Genomic DNA, 21114 nt, shown 5'->3' with positions numbered 1-21114 from the left:
CGAGCATCATGAAGTCCAATCCCCGGCCCTGCACAGGACACCCCAACAACCCCACCCTGCACCTCAGAGCATTTTCCAAACTCTGGCAGCTTCTTGAACTCTGCTTTGGGGCTGTGACCATTCGCTAGGCAGCCTGTTCAGGGCCCAGCCACTCTTTGGGGGAAGAACTTCTCCTAACACCCAGCTCTAACCTCTTCGGGCACACATTAAAACCTACCTGAAAGTTTCAGCCTGAAGGAGCGTGTTACAGGAGTGAGGACAACCTACCTGCCACACAGGTACACTTGACTTGTGCAAGGGGCTCTGCTTCTTCCTTTAAACACAAATGTGTAAAGGTCCTAATGAAGTGTGCAAAACATCACTCGGTTTGCCTAAAATTACCCTTCAGAGACATACGATGGTTTAGAGCATTTAAAACCAAGACAAGCACTGCCCTCCTGCTTAGTCTTTTTCATGTAAGTGACTGCTCTGGCAATACATCAGTGCAAGAGGACATTTAATACTAAAATAACATGTTTTTGAAGAACCAAGCTGCCTACTGTTGTGAAGGAGTATTTGTGATGTGAAGGATTCTTCTAGGGAAAGCTACTGTGTGGGCTACCTCTATGTTCACCATAAATAAAAGTGGAGAAGTAATCCAATTAGCAACACCATTCAAATTTCTCCTGATGAGGGGCTGTCCCTGTCCTCTCCCTCCCCAAGTGCACCTGGCCATTAAAATGTCAAAATTTGGATGCATATGTGCACCCTGCCACTAAAAATGTTGATATTTGGAAGTGTGTCTCACACTGGTGGCCTCAGTCACAAAAGCCCCTGAATTTGTACATTTTCCAACCAGTGTTGCTCGTGTTTTGTGTGATCCTGCAGCAACGTGATGAAAAGGAAAATGAGCTGTTACACCCATATCACCCTGAAATTCTGTATTTTCCAAGAGAACTTGTACTGGTAACATCAGCATGGACAGACCACTCCATAAAAACTACCCAAACAAGTGACATTTTTATTGGTGAGTTCTGCTCATAATGAATTTCCTTTTCCAAGCTCACATCTCCTAACAGAGCAATTGGGAAAAACAAAAACATCCCGGGTAACATTCCACTTGCAAATGATAAAAATCATTGAACATTTAAAAAGAAAACGGAGGATAACAAACTGAAACAGAAGTTCTAGGAAAACCCATCCTGGTTCCCCCAGGAGCTGTTCCTCGCCCGTTCTCAGGGCACCGAGGTGCTCTCGTTTGGAGCTAAAATAGAAGGACTGGGACATGTGCTATTATCACCATTCAAAGCCCTGTTGTTGTACATTCTTCACAGAAAAAACATAGGAACAGTTTGCAGTAAACCAACCAGTTCTTTTTTCTTCCCTTATTCTAATGCTAAGTCATACTGAAAGTTAGGGGAGGGGAGGGGAAATGTGGCTTCAACATTCACCTACTTTATCACACACAAAGGTTTCTACTAAGAGCATATCCAGGTTGAAATACACATCTGATTCCATCACGAGGTTAATGCTTATGGGGTGAGAGATGAAATCTACTTTGAAATGATAAACACATCCCTTTTTTGATGAACAAAGTGTTATTTTTTTTGCCTTTTGGACCAACGCTTGGTTACTGGGTTGTTTCCCCTGAACCTTGCCAGGAGAGGCAGCTTTCACTGCTGCCACAAATGAAATGATGACTGGTGGCAATCACACACCTTACCATTGGTAAGATGTCATATTTAGCATGTTTGTTTGCATTCTGAAAATCCCTTAGCTCGTTTTTTAGGCCCCCGAGGCTTTGTACACCAGAAATTACACTAGTCAAGCAGAGAAAACTGTAAATTGGTATCCACAGCCATTTTGAGGTATTCCACAAGAAACCTGGCTCTGCACCTGAATGTTCCTCTCAAAAACAATTAAAAAAAAAAGAACCCAAAGCCCTAACTGGAGTGGAAATTTAATTTAAAAAGATTCCTTCCATCCCCATGTTTCACCACATTTCATTGACAAGGATATACTTAATTCCCCAGGGGCACAAAAAAAGCCTTCTTCATCCTTTTCCTGGAATAATAATTTCAGTACTTCATTCCTACATTTCCTTGTGCACTTGGAAGAGATGAAGACGAGGGTGTTGTTTTCTAGCCAAACCAGAGAAACACATTCAGACAGTGGTTTTGGTTTATTTCATTTGTGAAGGTGCTCGAGGAAGATACCAGCGATCCCCTTGCGTTGAGAATAGCAGCGGCTCCTACTCTAACCTCCCATCTGTGAGGGGAAAGACCTGGATTGCAGGGTCTGAAGACCAAGTTAGGAAGAAATGTGATCTCCTAGGTGTGGATTTGGCTTGGTAGAACCTCTTGAGGCAGTCATGGTTGCTCCTGTGGGACAGGGAACAGATCCCAGAGGGACTGGCTTTCCTGTTAGGGCTGAGGTGGGACGGGCAGCTTGATTCCTGGGGTAGCTGCTGCTCTCCTTTGAGTAGTACATTCAGAATGAGTTCTGATGAACCAGAGCTGTAGTGCCAGTCGTGTGCCATTTTTACACACACGAGAATCACCTGCAACATCTCAGTGGGTCACGCTGCCCTGCGCGAGAAGTGGAAAACCTCTGCAGGGATCTCAGAAGGAAATAACTCGCTACTTCCGTAGCTGTAGAAAACCCATAGGCAGTAATATTTTTTCTAAAGTGCTTCTTTACTTAGCAGTTATTCTTTTAAAAATCAGACTTGTATTTTGTAGCGGCGTCGTTTCCTAGTAGGTCATGGACCGGTAGATAGTTTCTGATGTAAAAAACCCATTACATATTTTGTTTAAGCAAATGACACTTGCTTTGATAAATGCACCACAGAGAGTGACCTAAGTGCAAACCCCACCATTTCTGAAAACGCGGCCTACGGCCTTATGCTGGTTTATTAATGCAACCTTACATCCTTTAAAAGTCATTTACTTGAACTCCAAGAGCAGGGATTAAATAATACAAATAAAAATTGAAAATTCAATGAAGCTATTGCCTATTTACCCTGAAATAAAAGAGTCTCACGATTCTACTGGTGCAAAAATCCCTCCAAACACATTTGTTTTATTGGCAAAGTCATTTAAGGTCACTTTTGCTTCCAAGACCATCTTCTTCCATGGTTTCCGCTGAAGGAGTTTTGCTTTGTAATGGCTTGTGGTTCCACAGTGATTTGTAAATGAAAAACCTACTATGAATAACTCTACCGTAGTCACTAAATTACAGATACTGTCATGAGAAAAGTCCTAAACTTACAGTGTTTGTTTTAAAATTTTCAGCAAGACACAAAATTCCAGTCCAAGTGTTTTTCTTTGCGTGCCATTTTAAATGGCAACAAATGGCTGCCGTGCCCTCTGGATGGAGAATCCCATGTGCTTCTTAGGTGCTGTACTTCGAATGTCCGCAGAGCTCGGCGTGGAAGGGCACAGCCGCTTGGATCAGCTCCTCCTATGGATGGAGTGCAGCAGGATCTGCGCGGGGAGAGCCCGGCTGGAGGCACGGAGCAGGTGTTGGGGTGGCCTGGTCTCACAAGGCAATGACACGAAGCGTCCTGGCACAGAAGGACACAGAAGCGGCTGCGGCGTCGTTCCGGTTGTGAGCAGCGGTGCTTCCCGTGGGAGGGGGGGCTATTGCTGGGACAGCAGAGCGCTCCGGTTGGCCTTCATCTTCTCCAGCCGCTTCACCAGGTGGCCATTGCTGACCTCCAGCTCCTCGGTTTTATCCAGCGCTGAACGAAGCTGCAGGGAGGGAGGATTGGGGAAGGGAAGGGAAGGGAAGGGAAGGGAAGGGAAGGGAAGGGAAGGGAAGGGAAGGGAAGGGAAGGGAAGGGAAGGGAAGGGAAGGGAAGGGAAGGGAAGGGAAGGGAAGGGAAGGGAAGGGAAGGGAAGGGAAGGGAAGGGAAGGGAAGGATTCCAGGAAGGAAGGAAGGAAGGATTCCAGGAAGGATTCCAGTAAGGAAGGATTCCAGGAAGGATTCCAGTAAGGAAGGTTCCAGGAAGGATTCAAGGAAGGAAGGATTCCAGGAAGGAAGGAAGGAAAAGCAGAAAAACACCGTCACTTTCACTGTGTTATCCCTTTCCAAAGCAATGCAAGGTTTGTGGTTACCAACACTAATTGACTGTATTAACTTGGAACATAAAGCAGTTGAAATTTCCTTTAGCAGAGTTAAACTGCCTTGCAAGCCGCACACGCAGGTGTTTAAGGACACTGCCAAGAACCCAGGTTATTTATAGAACGTTGAACAAAGAAGGCCAAATTAAGAATAAATGTGGTCTCCCATCTCCCAAGTCTGGATTTGGCTTGATAGAACCGTGTGTCTTGAGGCAGTCAGCATGGACAGAAGGTTACTCTCAGAGAATCACAGAATTTCTTTCCCTCAAGCCACAGGCATGAGGCTCTGGGTGAGGTACACCTGTCTCACTGCTCAGCTTTTATGTTTCTGGTTCCTAGAACTCTATCCACAGCTGTGACTGGGAGCCTCAGTTTCCTGTAAAACCCACCACGGGATCGGGGTAGGGAAAGAGAGGTGGGCTGCACAGAACAATATTTACAGGCAGCAAAATAGAAGGAATGTTTAGAACAAAGCAAGGAGCCATACTGAAAAAAAATAAAAATCAAAGCAGCACCTTAGGAGGCAGTGAGAGAAAAGCTGATAGGGGTATTCAGGCTCTAAAGAGACAGAGGCATGGTCAGTCTGTGGACAGCCACACTACCCCAAACAGGCCTGAACAGATTGGCAGACCAAGGAAAACAAGCTCACAAAGAACAACTCACATCCCTTTAGCATATCATGGTGAAAAGACAGTGGGAGCTCACAGCCGTGACTGTTAGTCCAGTTTGAGTGCTGACAATTTGGTTGCACGTTTAGAAGGAGTAACTAAAGCAATAAAGAAATTGGATGCGTATCCCTTGCCGTGCCAAGAAGGGTGATTCCTCCCCTAAAACACCGCAGGCAGGCAGGTTTCCCCCACAGGGAGCAGGCTGACCTGGGACAGCCTGCAGGTGCAGTTACCTCTCTCTGCAGTTTGCGTTTCTCTGCCTTCAGTTCATCCTCTACTCGCTCAGCATTTTCAGCAGCAGTTTTGTATCGGGCTACCTGGCCTTCCAGTCGTATTACCTGAGGTGAAGGCAAAGGTTGGGAATTAGAAGCTGTACCAAGAAGTTACTCAGAAGCTTTATTCTTCCACTAGTACTCAAGGAATAATCAGAGAGATGCTAACTCCTGTTTTTTTCAGGGAAAAAAACACCACCAAGGAAGCCTGGCAACAGTAACTTACTCCCACCCTTTTATACATATCCATATTTAATATGCTTCCAGCAACAAAAGGTACAGTCTATTGACTAAATTTCTCTTAGCAAGAGCATTGCTGACATACCCTGGACAAGAGCAAACAATCAAAATGGAACAGCTGTGTGTAAAATCCATCTCTACCACATCACATGCTGGGAGCCATTTAAAACCTGTTGACAGCTAGGCATAAGGAAGAGTTCAGCAGAGTTCATCAGGTACTTTTGTCTTTGACCATTCTTCCTTCAGTACAGAGAAATAATATATTCCTTCTTCCCCAAACATAAATGTCACAGTAGCCCTCATGCTCCAACACTCCCGTTCTTGTTTTAAGGGAAAATCACAGTAAACGTAATTTCATTTATCATTTATCCAAATACACTTTCTCTTTGTATTCTCACCATTCCTAAACAAAAAGAACAAGCCAAAAACTTACATTCTGCTCCAATGCTGTTATCTCTTGCTCAGACTTTGCTAGTTTAAATTTGAGATCACTGATCTGTCTGTTGGCATCTCCTAAAAGAATCGCAGATTTATCAGAGATATCAGAACAAGTGTGAACAGTTTCTAACAAGTCTGTTGTAAAATTTCCATGCATCAGGGATCTACGTGGGCCAGCAGGAGAGTAGCTCTCTCAATAAGTGCCCAGCAGAGAGGCACCATTCCCAGTCCTGCCTGATTCCCTGCCAACCACTCTGAAGGCAGAATTAATCTGAACTCACCCCAGCTCTGCTGAGGAGCAATAATACACACTTCCAACTGCAATCTGAAATAAAGGCTCCTAATTCCCTCACCTCTGTAGAGGTGCCTGGCTATTCCCAGATCCCTTGGAACTGAAGGCTCATCCTTACTCAGAGCCGTGGGCTTATTAATGTACTGATACTTTTTCTCACTCACATGCAGGGCACAAAATTCTCTTAAAATCAAAATACAGCTCACTTTGGAGGTCAATCATGTGCATATCTGTCCCGTTTTCCAGAACTTCATCATCAGACTGTGTATTTTCCATCTTGCCATTCCTTTGTTTTTCTTCTAGTTGTCCCTTTAATTTTTTAATCTGAAGGACAGAAAATAGTTATTAAAATAACTAAGGGAAATTGTGGCTCGAATTCACTCCAATATTACAAAAAAATTATGTATTTTTTAAACCTAAATTCCCAAAAGTCTTTTTTGTTATAAAAAAACATCCTAGAAATTCTTTGCCAATGACTCATGGTATTTTACACATCAGTGCTTACGTATAAGCTCAGGACCAAAACAAGTGAAAGATGGCTGGTTTATTAGAAAAGCCATAAATCTTCTCCAGGCACATTCATGTAAAATTTTCTTTAAAACTTTCTTAAAAACTCCCAAAGCTGTGTTTGATTGTGTGCGAGGCTCAAGGCCAAGGCCATTGAGCATAAATGAAAGCACAGAGTGTCCTGCAGGACAACAGATCAGCTGAAGTTTTTTTTTAATAAGCTTTATAGCCACTATGGAATACCATGGTACAAGCAGTAATTCCTTGAATTACTCTTTAAAGATCCATCTGCAATTCCTCCACCAAACCCAAACAAACGGCCCATTTACCCACACACCCAGCAAAAGGGAGGGCTAACTCTTGGAAAGAAAAATTGCTTAGACAATTTCTGAGCCACGCCTGTTTTTCAGATAATAATCTGAAGGATTATTATTCAGAAATAAGAGGCACACTGGGTCTTATCTTCCACGTATCCTGAGTTAACACACAGGAGGAATGTTTTGGAGGAAGAACAGAGTGGCCAGCAAGGCAGCAGGTCCTCAGCAAGAGCAACCAAATCACAGCACTGCTGCTCCACATCTTGTGTTTGGGCTATTTTCATTCTCTTAACCCTCTCCTGTTCTTCAGCTGCCCTGTGATTACCTGGTCTAGCAAGGACTCCCGTTCATCAATGAGCTTTTTCAGCCTGTCTGGAAGAGAAAAGGGAGAGTTGAGTGCTGATTGATCAAGTGACACATCGGGGAGTGCATCTGAGACACAAGACTGACCCGTTGAGGTTAGTGACTACTGATGGGGGAGTTAGGGCACGTACCACAGGACACGAGGCCCAGACAGGGCTGGGGGGGCTGCAGCCAGGGCACTTATGGCATTCTCACAGAACATGCTTGTCCCAGCAGTAGCAGCAGCCAGCTGCATGCAAAGAGGCTAATCTTCTACGTTAGGTTAGCATGCAAGAACTCTCTAGGGTCAAGCACAACTGCAACACAAAATCTCACAAATCTTGACAGTTTAACACAATGACAATACTGTAAACACCTATAATCACAGCTAAGAACATTCTCAGCACTTTAACTCTTCCCTTCTTTTACATGGCAGTGATATTTTAGCTCCAATATTATGACCAGAAAAACATTTGCCCGTCAAATTATTTGTGTTTTGAATGCAGCAGTCTGGTAAAACTCTGTTTTCTCTTCAGAGTCAATTCTCTAGGTCAAACATCAAGAGGCAATGGACAACCTGCACCAACTGTTGTGCTGCATATGGACTTGGAAATGTTATAGATGGGTATGTGCAGCCTTCATTAATAAAGTGTTCTCTACAGAATGAGACGGCTGGAAAAAAGAACTACAAAGTAAACAACCAAATCACTTCATTTTTTTTCCTTCATCATCGAGGGCTGCAAAATATGAGAGCACATTTTCCAAACCACCCAAATGACCTCATTAATTAACAAGCTCTGTTTGTCCAGGTACACCTCAGGCAGGAGTACACTGCAGCATCCCATTCAAATACACTCATTAGGAGAGGATCTATGGACCTCAGCTGGGTCTCAATGCAAGTTTGTTCAGTGGCCTGCCTTGCCAGCAGTGCAGAGCCCAGGCTGTTCACAGCTCAACTCCACAGCTGAGGTCTGGCCTGCTGATTAAACGGTTAAAATCCAAAGGTCACTCAAGAAAAAGATCTATTTGTAAACTTTAGGAAAGCAAGGTAAATTACACCTAAGAGCCTGGTGGGCTTTTACCAGGTAAATTCTGCTGAATGATTTAAATATTTTTGAAGAGCTTTAAAAATACCATTTCTTCTTTGTTGACAACTCCTGAACAGGCCAGAGTCTCGTGGTTCTCCCTTTTTTCTTGTTAGCACATGCACTTAAAGGGAATCAAGAGTCTGCATTGAATCAAATCATGGTGAAAACTGGTTTCCCAATGGAAGTCCCTCTGTACAGCAGACTGTACATGTAGAATCCATTAATGTGGTATGTGATTCCCCTCCTGGAATACACACCCCCATACAGTCCCATTCCAGAGCATGGAATAAAACCTTTACCTTGGCTTCTGATGCAATACCCAAATACAGATCATAGTGTGACATCCCAGTTCAACAAATCTATGGATTAATTTAGAAGTCTTACTCTTTTTTTTTTTTTTTTTTATGCATTTGTAACACACCCAACATTGTTACACCTGATTACACTGATAGGAAAAAACAAAAAAAAACCTCAAACCCACTTTTTTTTTTTTGTAAATACCACCCACAATCAAAATTTCAGAGTATAAACCCCTTCAAAATAATAAAACAATTTCACAGATCTAAATGGGAAGGAAAGAAAACTTAAGACAGAAATTCTGCAAAAGATGAAAGATATGGAAGAAAAATAAAGGTCAATGAAGAAAGCAAGAACAGCAAACAGGTTGAAGATACTTGGACTCAAGAGATTGTGTTGGGACTTACAGGTCAGCAAAGACTGAGAAATGGAGTGCCAAGCATTGGAAAGAGAATGAGAACTGGAGCAGCAGGAAACCTTTAGACCACTACAAAATTAGCCCACACTTATTGACTCCAAAAGGGCCAAGTAATGCACTTTGATCCTGAAAATAATTTAGTTAAAATAATTTAACCACTGCTGTGGGATGAAACCTGCCTGCCTGAAGAAGGGACACCTCTTCCAGCTTCCAGTAAGGATGCACACTGGCTTCCCCAAAGCCTTTCTCCTGCAAAAAGGATGCATTTTGGGGTGAACCTTCAAGTTTGATCTCACCCTCAGCTCTCTCTGCCCTCATTACGGATATCTGTGCACCCCATTGGGACATGCAGACAGCAGGGTTTACAGATCAGGGAAAAAAATAGTTTGCTAAAATTGCCATTCACCTAGAAGTTTTCTGCCTGAAGAGATGAGGGTCTCTTGGGTTTCAGTTATCTTAAACCCCCACATTAACACAGAAAACTTACTCTGCAGAGTCACCTTAGTTTTGCATTTAGGAGGTATTTTTCCAACAAATCTGAAAACCTTGAGAACAGGTGAGCAGGAAAGAACAGTCGATTGAATCAGGACAGGAAGCAGCTAATTAAAATACTCATCTGTAACAGTCATTATCCTTATTCCACATACAAAGACTCTACAGGAGTAATCAGAGTGTGACATTCACCTCACTTAACTTTGGAAAGGTGATTCCCAGGGTACTCACTGCACCAGTTCCTGGCCTTCACACACCACAGAGTTTAAGAGAGGACTGAGGAGGAGATGGATGGGGCCTGTGAGGGAGCAGGACACAGAGGGGTGGGCATGGTGCTGCCCAGTGTCTTCTGCCAGTTTCTAAGTGACTGATCTCACTGCCTTGGCATGGCAGGTCACTCGAGGCATTGCTCACTCAGGTGCTGCTCCAGTTGCACCAAACGTTCCCAAATCAGCCACAGATCCTCCATGTCTCTTTCCACTTGGAGGGAAGCACAGGATGGGAAGCAGCTGGTTTTACCTGCATGATTTACATGATGTGTGGCCCAGGAAGTAACCAACCCTGATGTAAATGAAAGGGGTGAACTGCTCCTGGAGGATGGAAAGACATCCCATGAAATCCCAGCCCCAAGCAGCTATTCAGAACAGCCTGCAAGGATCCACCTGTCAGAGCAGGTTGGGCAATACTCCTCCTCCAGATCTGTCAATTTATTTTGGATGATGAGAAAATGCTTTCCTGTCTTTCTCGGAAGAGGGGCACTGCCAAGGACAGCACAAGATTTGAAAGACACCAGCTTGCAGTAATGATTTTGAGGGGGGCAGCAGCCTGTTCTCAGTAGTAAAGAAGATATTGACCAAGACCTTTTCCCTATTTATTCCCCTTTTTTATCAAGTTTCTTGAGATACTGCATTTGAAAGCACTTCAGGCTAGCTCTGATATGTACAAACCTGGGCTCCAGCATTTATGTGCCACTAGGTGATGACCAGAAAACCCAGCAAGCATTTGGGGTTATTCTGAAGACCAAAGTTTCATCCTTGGGTCACATACTCATTTTCAACATTCCACGAGATGGATTTCTGGCACACCAGCTACTCTGCACTGCCTCTCCATGTTCTTGCTCCCAGTTACACTGGGAGTGGGATCAAAGCTGGTACATGGACATGGTAAGATTGGAGGTGTTTCTGCTCCTCTGACTTGGCTTAAAAAAGGAATTCCCTTAAAAATGCTGTGTTTTCTGAAGTGGAAAAACTAGTTAAAATCAGAAATGAACTCATAAGAAATGCAGGATATAATGGCATGTTGCTTAATTTAACTCTGATAGATCCATCCACAGTACAGGTGAAGCCTGGTAAGAACATTTAATGCTCTGTTTAAGTCTAATTAACAATTAAAACCCACTTCCAACATTAAACCATATATTACTGTTGAGAGTACAGCAGAGCCACATCTTTAAATAAACACTATTACATGCTAATAAGAAATGCTTATAAGATCTATGACTTTTTGGATTAGCATCTAGTGTAAACCCTTAGGAACAACTGCCAATACTTACAGGAACCATGGTGGATCTGCTGTAAGTTGGAGAGAAGCCACATGAAAGGAGTTACAGGGTTACAGACCTGTTAGAGCTCTACAGTTAAGGTGCCATCACATATTCAAGGTGCTCAAACCCCGAGGCTGCCCAGTCCTGGGGAGATGGCTCTTGTAGCTACGTAGTACAAGGCAATAAATTGAACAAAAGCTGCAGAAAAATGCTGTTGAAATGACACAGGTTTAAATAACTTCTTGTGCAGGTTTAGAAACAGTGCTCTGGACAGGTACTTTAAAGTATAAAATATGTTTATTTAAATTATATACAGCAGTACATTTTGATATACATCTTCAAATTTTGCAGTCTGTCTGTGCTTTGACAACTTTGTAACATCAACACAAATACAGCCTTCCATAGCCCACACCCCCCCTCGATCTGCATTCCCTTGGGACATTCATTGCTGAAGACTTTAAATGAATATTTATATATGCAAAACATGCTCTTCCTCCCAAGCACTAGCAGAGATGCAAGAGGAAATACAGCAAGGGAGCCCGAGAGCCTAATTTATGCCAGCAATTCAAAGCAATCCAGCTTTTCCAAAAGGCACAGGGGGGATAGTACACAAAACAACATTCTCTTTGGTCTGATATCCAGCAAGAGTTAAGACATGCAAAGTTATCTTCTTTCCAGAAGGGAAGAGATAAGATTTGTTTCAGAGATAAAAACATTCTTTCAGAATCAGAGTTTGCAAAAAAATATAATGCAAATGCAATTTTAAACAAAAATCTTCTTGGAAAAATAGGTATTTTATATATTCATATCTAGACAGTACTTGATAGCAAACCTAAGCACACATTACAGTGTGTATTGACACTTTCTCTGGAAAAAATAAAAACCCCATGTGAGACATGGTGTAAAAGGCCTATTGTGGTGCAAAGTGCCTAGATGAAGTAAACATGGATATATTTATTCCTTTCAGCAAACTGAGACTTGTATGTTGCACTTTCTCCAAAGTATGTATTGCTCTTCCAAGGTGCTCAGACTAAGCAGATTCACAGTGATCTAACTATGTTTAGGAATATGACCATATAAGAAATACACACAAAGTGGAATGAAAAGATCTTTTTGCTTCATATTAAAAAAAAAGAAGAGATTGGTTCATAGGCTTTAATTATTCTGAAAGAAGTTTCACCATCAGTGTGGCTGATCTGCTGAGTTCCTTCATGAAGAGTAAATGTACTTGCTGTAGATCTAAGTAAGCATAATGTGCATAAGTTCACAAAGGCCCAATGGACATTCATGATCTTGATTAACTAGGGTAGAATAACCTATAGAAATTCCCCAGGATCAGCTATCCACACTAGCAGTACTTTAATTGTATAATAGTTTCAATAGTCAAGTTGTGAAGCTTCCTCATTAGATGAAAAGCTTTCAACCTGACACACAGCAAGACCACACCCAGTCACGATTTCTTGTGGCTGGGCACACAGCGAATACCTGCATCATTACCACATCCATGCTTTATGCTGAGTTACCTACAAGGACAAAGCTCAAAGAGTATTCCAAGGTCTGATGTCTTGTGCAAAGTGCATATTTGTGTCCTGGGACTGGTCACAGGGCATGGAACTTGTGTAGGTTTGAGATTCTGAACTCAGGAGATTGTACAGTCATCTCTGGATCTACCCTTACTCCTTCTACCACCCTGCAAATCCTCTCTGCTTTCAGCCCTCTTAATGAAAGCACTTTGCAAATCCTGTTCTGAAACATCTTGATCTTGTAATTTTCCTACTTTACTAGAATCTGATACTTCGATTTCATTTTCCTCCACATCAGCCTCCTCAGCAGTTTTCCCTGATGCTTCCCTTTGCAAGCACCCTGTTTCTTCAGGCTTATCTTTTTCACGCTGCAGGACTTCACCTTTGGTCCAGGCATCTTTGGTTTCCATTTTGTCTGTTCCCTCTCCAGCTTTGTCCATGTGGGCAGTTTTTCCAACAGCACCATTTGCTCCATCACCCTCTTCTCCCTGTGTATCAGCTTTCTCCCCACCACATTTTTCATCAGATTCTAGTATTTGATTTGACTCTTCATCAAAATCAAATGCATCACCGTCATCTTCCAGGCTTTCCTCTGCTTGGTCCTCCAATTTCATTTGTTCACTAATGTCATCCTGCACAGGCTTCTGTGCCAAGGAATTATTTACATTTTCCTCCAATTTCACTTGTTCACTAATGTCATCCTGCACAGGTTTCTGTGCCAAGGAATTATTTACATCTTCTTCCAATTTCACTTGTTCACTAATGTTTTCATCCTGCACAGGTTTCTGTGCAAGGGCATTATTTGCATCTTCCCCCAGTTTAACTTGTTCACTAATGTCATCCTGCACAGGTTTCTGTGCCAAGGAATTATTTATACCTTCTTCCAATTTCACTTGTTCACTAATGTTTTCATCCTGCACAGGTTTCTGTGCAAGGGCATTATTTGCACCTTCCCCCAGTTTAACTTGTTCACTAATGTCATCCTGCACAGGTTTCTGTGCCAGGGCATTATTTACACCTTCCTCCAGTGTAACTTGTTCATTATTGTTGTCATCCTGCACAGGTTTCTGTGCCAGGGCATTACTTACACCTTCCTCAGAAGCAAGTTCCCCACCAGGCTGGTCTGCAAGCTCTACCTCTTCCTCATTTTCTTTCAGTGTTTCTTTACTGGCTTTGTTTCCAGTAGTTACAGTAACATCTACACATGACTCCTCTTTAGATTCACCTTCTACTTGTTCAACCACCTTCTGCACTTCACCCTCTACAGGAACATTTTTCTCTCCTTCTGTACCACCTGCTGTTTCTTCACTACACTGACTTGTTTCAACCTCTATCATTGGATTCAAATCTTCAACCCACTCTGTCCTACTTTCCTGTCCTTCCCCAGCCTCGTCCCCTGTTTCCAATTCTGACTCCTTAACTTCATCACCTGAAAGACTTGGGTCTGAAGGGCTTTCCTGAGTGGTCACCTCTCTCCCCACCTCTGTTCCTGGCTGTGCCTGCTGCAGCTCACTTCCCTTTCCCTCAGGAATGCAGCCTCCTGTCTCCTCCACAGATGCTACACCTTGCTCTCCTGTTTCAGCAGAATCTGAACACTTCTCCAGCTCTTCCACCAATTCTTCCTTCTGTCTATCCTTCTCAGCTGTAGCAGTTTCATCTGCAGTTTCACCTTGTGTTCTTGGTTCCTCTGGGAATGTGGAAGGACTGTCCCCTGAAGAAGCCGGTGGTATGAATGTCTGATGCTCTCCACCTTCCTTTTCAAGTGGCTCTGCTGGGACATCCCTTTCAGGTGGCTCTGTCCCCTCCAAACCCACAGACTCAGTTTCCCTCGGCTGACCCTGAACTGTGCTCCCAACCTCATTTTCTTCTTCAGCTCTGTCACCTGCCGTTTCATCACTTCTTCCATCAGTGCAGTCAACAAACTTTTCCTCCAAGACATTTGCAACCTCGTTTTCAGCACTTTCTTTTGAGTCCTGGGGCTCCTCTGGAGTGGAACTCTCCACATTTCCCTCTTCCCTAAGCAACCCTGCCACTGCTCCCTCAGGTAGCCCTGCCTGGTTAGAAGCCAAGTCACTGCTGTCACTGGTACTGTCACATCCTTCATCCATTTCATTATCACTCAGGGCACGGCTGGTTTTAAGCTCCTCTTCCTCTTCCTGGTTGGGTGCAGCTTCTCCCAGTTCCTGCTCTGTACCTGAGTCATAAAACATTTCCTGAGGAGTCTCAAAAATCTGGTGGCCTTGCAGAGAGCCCAGCTCCAAGTTCTCATTTGTCCTTGCACTCAAGTCATGGTGTTCAGCCTCTGTACTCTCAGGCTGCTGGGCTGCTGGGCCCCTGGACTCTGTGACCTTTCTCAAGCCATCTGTGTCACTGTCACTGTTTGAAGAAGTGCTCCCTGGCACAGGTTCTGTGAGGCTTTGGGCTTGCTCTGCAAACCCCTGTGGTAACATCACTGCTGGCAGGGTGTCCCGTTCTTCAACCATTTGTTCTGCCTTTGCATTTTCAGCAGCATGCATTGTCTGTACTTCCTCCTCCTCAGACTCCTCTTTCTGCTCCTCATGCTCAGTATTCTGCAAGATTTCTCTTTTCCCCACATCCTCCAAAATCTCATTTTTCATCTCCACTTCATTGGCTTTGCCTAAAAGACCATTGAGAAAGTTGAGGGGGCCACACCACAGCACTTACCTCCCCACTTAAAACCCGAAAGACAGAATGAGAAGAACAGGTTAATGAAAGATCAGCTTTTGCCAATTTTGTGAGGCAAAGCAGCGCTTGAATTAGTAAGGATCCAGGGGGGTTGATCAGTGAAACTCACCACCACCCTCTCAAAGCAAGAAGTCTCTGGTGCTGGCTGGTGTTTTTGTAAAGCAGGAGATTTAGGCTCTTGGCTGTGGGAATGACAGCTTTCGTAGAGGAGAACAACTGGTTGAAGCAGTGCAATTTAACAGCAATATTTGCAGATGTACCTCTAAGGACTGTTCTTCCTCAGCATTTTTCTCTACAGCTTTAAGCTGACACTCCTCTATCCATGCAGGAGTCTGATGCCATTACAATGGAATTATTCACTAATAGTGCACATGACAGACACTGAATTTAAAATCTGATTGGCAAGCAAATGGATTGGCTGTTCAGACCTCCCGACACAGATCAAAGCTCAGGTAATCTGTGCCCCTTACTTCAGCCACCCAAAGGGGTGGAGACTTCTGTGGTTTTTTGAAGGTTATTTTTGTTGTAACACTTTTCCTTCAATTTATATTTAAAAGCAACAGATATTAAAACAGTAGTGTTTGTTGTTACTTTTTGGGTCTATGCTGTACCTATTCTGAAAAAAAAACAGGATTAGGAGATGTAGAAAACATATTACATTTAAAAATACACCCTTACCTTGGTTTTTGGTGTTCCACATTGTTTCCACACAGTAACTAAGTGAGGAAAAAGCAGCCAAAAGCTCAAAGCAAGAGAACCCGCACTTGCAACAATTTGCTGCCTGCAGCTATTCATTAGCATGTTCATTTAGAACAAAAAAAAAAAAAATTTCCAACAAACCAAAAATATTACTTTCTTTCCTTACACTAGTAAAATAGCTCTCTAATGGCCATTCACCACATAAAAACAGAAAGAGGTTTTGCCAACCAGATTTCTCCTTCCTAACACTGTCCACGTCAATTATATCCTTTGAATTTAAGTGTCAATGTAACAAGTAAAAACACAGAAGTGTTAATTTTAGATGTTCAATAGCACAGGAACAAAGAATTTATCCTTTGGTGTGCTTTGTCAGAGCCCAGCACAGTTGTTCAAGCAGACACAGTTCTCAGGGATACCAATGAACCAACATACAAGCTCTTTACAGCAAACTAAAACACCTTTTTTCATGATTATTTAAGGTATGCGCTGAAAAATACTGTGCAGCAGTAGGATTATCTTGGGACAATTTTCCAATTCGGGTTTTGATGGTGATGTGAATGACTGCTACTTATCTGTAATTGTCTGTTTGTACTCCCATCTTTGTCACCTTGCAGAGGAAGTGAAGTCTGCTGCTGGAGGAGACTGCATGACACACTGGGAGTGATAATCAACAGGAAGCAGGGAAATGCACAGGGAGTGACTGGACAAGGAGCATGCTGCGTGGTGTTAATTGTCCCACTAACGACTGCCCCATCCAAGCAAAGGTGGATGAAGGAAGGACAGACAGGCAGGAGGGGCTGAGAGGACACCCAGCACTTACCTAGCATCCCCTCCCCTCCTGTCTTTAATGCCTGAGTGGTGCCTGTTCGGGAAGAATCCAAGTGTCCTTCGTTATCCAGAATGTCTGATGTATCCCCGTTGGTGGCTATGTCAGCGTCTGGGATTATGCCATGTTTCTGCGGGAAGCAAAAGCAATGCTTTAGAGCCTGCTGCTCAGAAAGGGAAGGATTGTCAAGTGCTCTTGTCCGAGATACTCTGAATAAACAATTGCTTCCATCATTCCATTAAACATGGCTGGGAGTCAGGAAGGAGAACAGATATTGCAGTTCTCAGTTCAGCCATTCTGACACAAAGCATGTGATCCCAGGTCTTTTTTTTTTTTAACAGATATCTGCAGCATAAGATGTTCCTCAGAAAAGTGTCTCCTGCAAAAACAACTTCTTTATACTCCAGTCTACGAGTAAGAACTCACAACCAATAGTAGGGAAAGGACTTTATACAGAAAATCTCTGAAATGGCAATTTATAGGCAATATGAAAATTGAGTTATTGCTACTGAACTAGACTTAATTTTTCTGCCCAAATATACAGGGGAAAAGTGTCAGCAGATGAATATAAATTTATTTTATTCCTCTTGCATACCTTCAGTTGCTCCTTCAGCACAACCACTTCTTCTCTAAGGACATCCCGCTCACTCCTTATGGAATCAAAGAAATCTTTCTGCCTCTCTAGTGCCTGAGTTCCCAACACAGATAGAGAGCGAGATGTGAAGAAAGGAAGGGAGACAAGTAAAGGCCATGAAAAGCAAATGTAGACAAGAATGAGCAGATTTAAGATATTCAGGGGATGGAAGGGGCACAGATGAAAAAGGCTGAGTTTACAGACTGAGTTTGCATACAGAGAGAGAAAAACTTCAAATCCAAGAAAGGCACAGCTTCCTCAATAACCAAGAATTCCTGCCAAAGACACTCAGAGCCCAATTTCTTATTAGGGATCCTTCAAATGAGGGTTCACTTTTTATCCTTATCTGCTACACAAGCTAATCCAAGCCCATACTGCTTTAGCATGCACACTGAAGGCATCATTCCCATGTGTTAATGGAAGGGCGTGGAAGTAGGCCCTATGGATTTCAGGAGCCTTTTTATTTTACATTTTAATTCATTTGAAAGCTGCCATTATGTCATCCTTAGTCTAGGATGCACCATGTGCAAATGCATATTTTACTACTGAACTCCCCCCTCCCAGTATTTCGGTGTAAGTAATTTTCAGTTTCAAGCTGCTATAAATTTTTGGACAAACATGAGTAAGCTGTCAGGTTTCTTTCTCCTACTCTATTCAGGAAGCCCTTCAGTGTTCAGCTGGAAAAGAAAACCAGAGTGGGTTTCCATGTGGCTTTGATAGGAGGTGGTGGGAAGGGGTGGGAAGGGATGAGAAGCAAGGGAGGCTTTCATCCCAACAGCCCATAAATAGCTCCATTACCTCTTTGTCCCACTCCAGTTTCTGCTCAGTCCGCAGATTAAATCTGAGTAAGCAAAACCTCGCTGCTGATGGAATTGCATTATAAATAGCACTTCCTTTCCCCATGTGGCAAATTACAAATGGTGCAGCACAGCAAATCAATTCCCCTTGGCTTGAAAGCAGACCAGCTGCTAGGTTTTCCTTGGATTTTAAGGTACTGGCCAAAGACAACACTTGCTATTTGCTACTTCACTGGCAACATCATAGGACAGCCACAGCAAGCAAAGGCACTACAGAGGGTTTTATCCAAAGGGTTTTACAAAAGCAGGATCAGGTGGAGAATGACAGTGTCACTTGGAACATATTGCAGGGTTGACAAGTCCTACCCCTATTTTTTTGTCTTTCCACTCTATTGTCTCCTGAAGATCGGAAATTTCCCTGACATAGCTCTGCTGTTTCTGTTGCAGCTGCTGGATTTCCTGAGGGGCAGGAGCAAAACAAGAAGACAGAAAGCAGGTAAGAGGTTAACAAGGAAAGCCAAGATTGCAGTGATGCCAAAGAATGAAAGAAGTCAGGTGCTAAAGTAAATGGGTATCTACAATGCACAGTTTCTGACATCCCAACTGAACCTGTGCTCCTGAAGACAATCTTACTACCCACAACATGACTTAAAACAAGTTACACAGTTCTGTTATTTCCCTCTGTATCTCCACAAGCAGCTGTCCAAAATGCAATACTTAGGAAGAATAAGATAATACTTAGGAAAGTAACTATTTGCATTAGTCAGCTCTGAACCTGTTTGGCCTGAAACACTAACATTTCTTCTGGTGAGAAACTCGAATAGGGAATAAAATTCTCCATTCCTCACATTCTCCACTCTACTGCTACCTGGGAAATGTACCAATCAAAGAAGCCATTAAAAGGGAAAAAAGTTACTTACTGCAAGCATTTCTTCTCTCTGCTTCAAAGCCTCTTTGATTTCCATGAACTGAAACTGCAATATGCTATGAGCATGCTTCTCCCTCTCAAATTCCTGTGAATAATGAAATATTCACAAGATTATTATTAATCACAAATAGCATCCATCAAAAAGAGGAAAATAAGCCCAAACACAAAGAAAATGCTTACTGCAATGTAATTCTTGAATATCCCTCTAATCACAATCCCACAAGAGTGCCGTTTTTATCGAGTTTGTCCTTTTTCCAAGATGATATTATTGCACCAAATATAGAAGTGACAGACATCATTTAGCCTATTTCAAAAGCTGAGCAGCAGGCTGAAGAGCTTTTACACTCCAGTCCTTCAGACTGCACAGATGAATGGATGGAAATTTAACCCACTCTTCTCACATGGCCATGTACTGAAAGTTAGCTGGACTTTTAAATAAAAAGAAGAAAACCCCACTGTATCTTTCAGGAACTCTTTTTAGAAGTGGGGTGTAGTCAGATGCCCCAAGCTACAAGAAGGCAGTTCTGAAAACATAAGCCCCAGTTTTATTATTTAACACCAAATCACTGCTGAATTAATGCAAAACTGAATCCAACATTTAACCATGGAGCTGCCTGAACTGTCTGAACTGCACAACTCTCCCACGGGCTGCCTGGAGACACCTCTGTGTGTAAAACTGCTCCAGAAATCCCTATGGACAAACCCTGTGAATTTACTTTAGAGATGGAATATAAAAGGAGATGTGATAATATCAATATAGCCTTTATCAGCTAGAACATTTCTCCCCTTCTTCAGAAATGGCTTAGAGAAAATTCTCATTTGTATGATCACAAGTACACAACAAATTGATATTTCACTTAATACTAATCAAACCAGCAATTTGTACAAAATCCTGAATAATCATTTAGCTGCCTCCTCTCAAAGATCTCTACCCCCCCTCCAAATCTCTCCCTGTTATTTCCCATGCCACAGCTATTCACATACTTTACTTTTCTCTTCATATTGTCTCCTGGATTCTGCCAGCTGCTCCTCCAACTCTAAGAGTGCATCCTTCAAGGTGTCCACTTGGTACATGAAATTGGTTTTCTCATTGTCCAGCTGAGCATTTGACACCATAGCCTTCTTGTATTTCTCCTCAACTTCAGCTAGAGAGTCCTGCAGAGAATAAAAGCAGAGTGAGGAATAAAGAGGACAATTTGCCAACCAAGCCCTTCAGTAAGAAAATAAAGCACCAAAAAAGCTCACTGAGTTTGCCTATGGAAAGCAGCATTAATCCTGTGCTGGAGGTTCCCCAGCTGTCCCAAAGTGAGGAAACCTCCCCTGTCCCCACCACACTTGTGCTTTCAAGAAAGCCTCACCTCAGCAGGGTTAAAAAGCTTCCTGTCCTCTGCTGCTTCAGCTTCTGCCTTCCCAGTTCTCTTCCTTCTCCCTCCTCCCCCTGCCCCTGCACATTGGCAGCTCAAAGCAGCTGCTGAAGATGACAAGCTGGGATTTTTTTTTTAATTTAAAGGTAAATTTGCCTTGATTTAAGATCACTTTGGATTATCTGAGGCCTCAAATTAAGGCAGTTAGCCAGTTCACACTAATTTTAGAGATCCTTGCAGTGTGGAAACCCTTAAATACTGACTCAGGAATTCGAATTCACTGTGAAAGAGAAAGCTGCAACTTCTGTGACCTGATGTGCCATTTCCTATTAGCCTTCCCATATCACATCTCTTCTTTACAAATTTACTCTCTAAGATACAATTCCCAGTGGCTTGAAAACCCCTTCTGACCTGGATATAAGATACTGAGATATTTACAACAACAAATTATGGTAAAATAAAGATTAGCATAAATTTTCACTTATGCAGACAAACTTTGCACTACTTGGTTTTAACAAAGAAATAAAAGAGTTATATAAATAAAGAGTTATATAAACAAAGCAGTATAAATGTGCAAACAAGGAGGACACACGTGTCAACATTTTAGTTTACAGATCAA

General features: G+C 42.7%; 1 protein-coding gene across 28 annotated transcripts in view; it reads right to left on the bottom strand.

Annotated features, from left to right (window-relative positions):
- Positions 1 to 980: 980 nt before the first annotated feature.
- LRRFIP1 (LRR binding FLII interacting protein 1) overlaps positions 981 to 21114 on the bottom strand; it is a 100421-nt gene continuing 80287 nt past the window's right edge. For 22 of the 28 annotated variants that reach the window (XM_088167642.1, XM_088167616.1, XM_088167619.1 and 19 more), the window contains 7 exons: positions 20116 to 20286; positions 19124 to 19216; positions 18570 to 18662; positions 17368 to 17460; positions 16767 to 16902; positions 7333 to 15179; positions 7164 to 7210 (listed from right to left, as the gene is read on the bottom strand). In XM_088167642.1, the coding sequence (XP_088023768.1) occupies positions 12658 to 15179; positions 16767 to 16902; positions 17368 to 17460; positions 18570 to 18662; positions 19124 to 19216; positions 20116 to 20286 (3108 nt within the window). In that variant the 3' untranslated portion in view covers positions 7164 to 7210; positions 7333 to 12657. Of the gene's footprint in view, positions 3732 to 5005; positions 5111 to 5717; positions 5798 to 6220; positions 6339 to 7163; positions 7211 to 7332; positions 15180 to 16766; positions 16903 to 17367; positions 17461 to 18569; positions 18663 to 19123; positions 19217 to 20115; positions 20287 to 21114 lie in introns of those variants that run through there. The other 6 variants (XM_088167628.1, XM_088167632.1, XM_088167640.1 and 3 more) reach the window with 3 other exon arrangements.

The sequence above is a fragment of the Sturnus vulgaris genome, chromosome 7 (assembly GCF_052056855.1).
Source record: "Sturnus vulgaris isolate bStuVul1 chromosome 7, bStuVul1.hap1, whole genome shotgun sequence".
NCBI classification, from domain to species: domain Eukaryota; kingdom Metazoa; phylum Chordata; class Aves; order Passeriformes; family Sturnidae; genus Sturnus; species Sturnus vulgaris.
The sequence above is the reverse complement of the archived record's forward strand: the minus strand, read 5'-3'. Positions and strand labels throughout refer to the sequence as shown.